The sequence below is a fragment of the Rhagoletis zephyria genome, unplaced genomic scaffold, assembly GCF_001687245.7.
Source record: "Rhagoletis zephyria isolate East Lansing unplaced genomic scaffold, Rhagoletis_zephyria_1.1 Rzeph_scaffold_45825, whole genome shotgun sequence".
Taxonomy (NCBI): domain Eukaryota; kingdom Metazoa; phylum Arthropoda; class Insecta; order Diptera; family Tephritidae; genus Rhagoletis; species Rhagoletis zephyria.
Genome location: NW_016202880.1, coordinates 1 through 2,353, shown reverse-complemented (window position 1 = coordinate 2,353; position 2,353 = coordinate 1). Strand labels below are relative to the sequence as shown.

General features: G+C 35.5%; 1 protein-coding gene across 1 annotated transcript; it reads right to left on the bottom strand.

Moving 5' to 3' along the window:
* Positions 1-29: 29 nt before the first annotated feature.
* On the bottom strand, positions 30-1,850 carry LOC108355445 (uncharacterized; the record flags this gene model as incomplete). The annotated part of the gene is made up of 3 exons (XM_017606606.1): positions 30-528; positions 604-1,064; positions 1,605-1,850. Coding segments are annotated over 3 exons (826 nt in total), but the record flags the coding sequence as incomplete, so codon positions are not given.
* Between the last annotated feature and the right edge of the window lie 503 nt (positions 1,851-2,353).

Here is a 2,353-nt window from a genome sequence, read left to right as displayed (position 1 = left end):
ACAATTCGATTGCCGACAAAAACACAAACTGCAATAAAAACGTATTAAACAAAAAATTAATTTCTCAAGAAAAAGAAATATATTAAAATGTAAATGTGCTTTAGAAGTTCCTTTTTTTTGGTTCATAAGTTTAGTAAAACACTAAGAGTTAAATGTGTAAATCGATATTATTGTAGATATTTACTATGCGTTTATAAGTATGTATGTATTTATATCGGTGATTCGTACGTGTATATATGTATCATTGTCAGTATAAAGAAATCTAAATGCATACACTTTTCTTTCCTCTTCTCAATATTTTACACATTATAATCTGTTATTTACTTGCAGATTTTTTTAATAATTTACTTCGCGCTATAATAGATAATATTATATATTTAATAATAAAATAACTTTAAATGCTTGTTAATTAAACATTTGTTGGCGCATCCATGCCACAAATAATCGATTTGACCACTGCAGCTGCCGCCAGAGATGCAAAATTCTGCCATTTTCGCGTCGACATGCCGTCCTTGTAATCGGAAATACCTGCAGCGATAGAAGAGTAGAGAAGTAATATGTATCAGCTATGAAAATAAAAATTCTACATTCATCACCGCCCACCTTTCACTAGTATGAAGCTCTCTCTACAATTGCCAATAATGCTGTCCAGCACTGAACTCATTTCCACATCTGTGGCGAGCAGTCCATATTTCTTTACGAAATCCATGCGTGAATTATCGCTACGCACCAGATCGCGTCCGGAACCAATGGGTCCAAGATGCAGGCGGGAACGTGGCACACCATCCAACGTGTCCGTGGCGATCGGGTGTGCCACCTCGATGACTTCGTTGTTGCCGATATTCATGAAGAGTTTATCGGTGTTGACGGAAGGACGATTAAAATCACTCTCAGTTTTTTGCATCAACGATGACAGGCCCTCACGCAAATAGGTATCCCAAGGACGTTTCAGCTTCATGTTAGCTTGCAAGCCTTCAGCTATCTGTTGTAGGGAGTCATTGATGGGGAAATATGTCTTCACATCATCGCCACTCTTGTAGACATAAACGTAGGGTTTCTCATTTCTGTGTTGATATGTAAATGTAGCAAGAATTAACGAATTATTATAAGAGCGCAATATATGTGCATTAGGGTGCATTCAAAAAAAAAAAGTTGTGGATTTTAAAACGGAATTGTAAATTTTATTTTTTTTTTAAACTTCTGCTAAAATATTTCGGAAAATATTAAGGTTTATGTACACGCCAGACCGATTTGAAAATGCCTCCAAAAATCTCATAATCTTTATTACGTTGTTAAGATTTTATTTATTTTTTATGGGGACCTTTTGAGCTTAAACTCTTATATTATCTGAGGTGATTTTTTGGTAAAAATATTTTTAAAAACTAATTTTATTTATAAGAAACGCACTTTTTGGAGGTATTTTCAAACGGGCCTAGCTCACATAAAACTTATCTAATATTTTCACAAAATATTTTAGCAAAAGTCTTAAAGTATAATAAATTGTATAATTTCGATGGAAAAACAATACCGATTTTTTTAGAGTGATGCACCCTAATGTGTATAGTTTGCATAATAAATTAAAATTCTATACATTTTTTACTCACTTGCTCAATAGCGCACGTTGTTTCTCCACATATGAAACGACCACATCTCCCAGCCGCACATGCTTCTTGTAATCTGTATAATGTGGCACACCACCGGCCACGCCCACCACGAAGACATAGTCGACCTTTTGGAATGTACCCAGTAGACGTGTCGTCGTATTGCCTGTAGCGGTCATAGCTTCGCGAGTACTGCCAGCCGAAGGTAATTTCGTGCTGACGATGCGATGTGCACCAATGTTANTTGATCTGCACGTAGTTGAACCCGAGTACTGATGTATGTTCAGGATTGTGGATGAGTGATTCGAATGTGATATAAAATAATTAAATTTACAATAAAACAGTGAATAGGTGGGTTGCGATGTGAGAAAGTCAAATGTGATATGCACTGGAGAGGGGGGAAACGTTTGCGCTAAGGCAGTGAATGATCTCACTCATTAAAGGATTAAATGGTACGATATGAATGTTTTTTAATATTATTATGGTCACTTTGTTTTGTTTAGAAATGAATATGCACATATGCATGTAGTAAAGCAGCTCAAGTAAAATAGACCAATGGGTGCAAATTGTACTATCGTTTTCTTCTGAGCTTGATTACGTGCTGATTGGAGTTATAAATTTAAGGATTCAGGAAAACTACCTGGGTGGTCCCAAATAATTTTTTCCCCACTATCCGCAGATCCTAAGAATATTCCAGTGTTATATTTGCATCACAGTTCTATTTTTGGAAAATTGCTGAAGGGAAATATTTT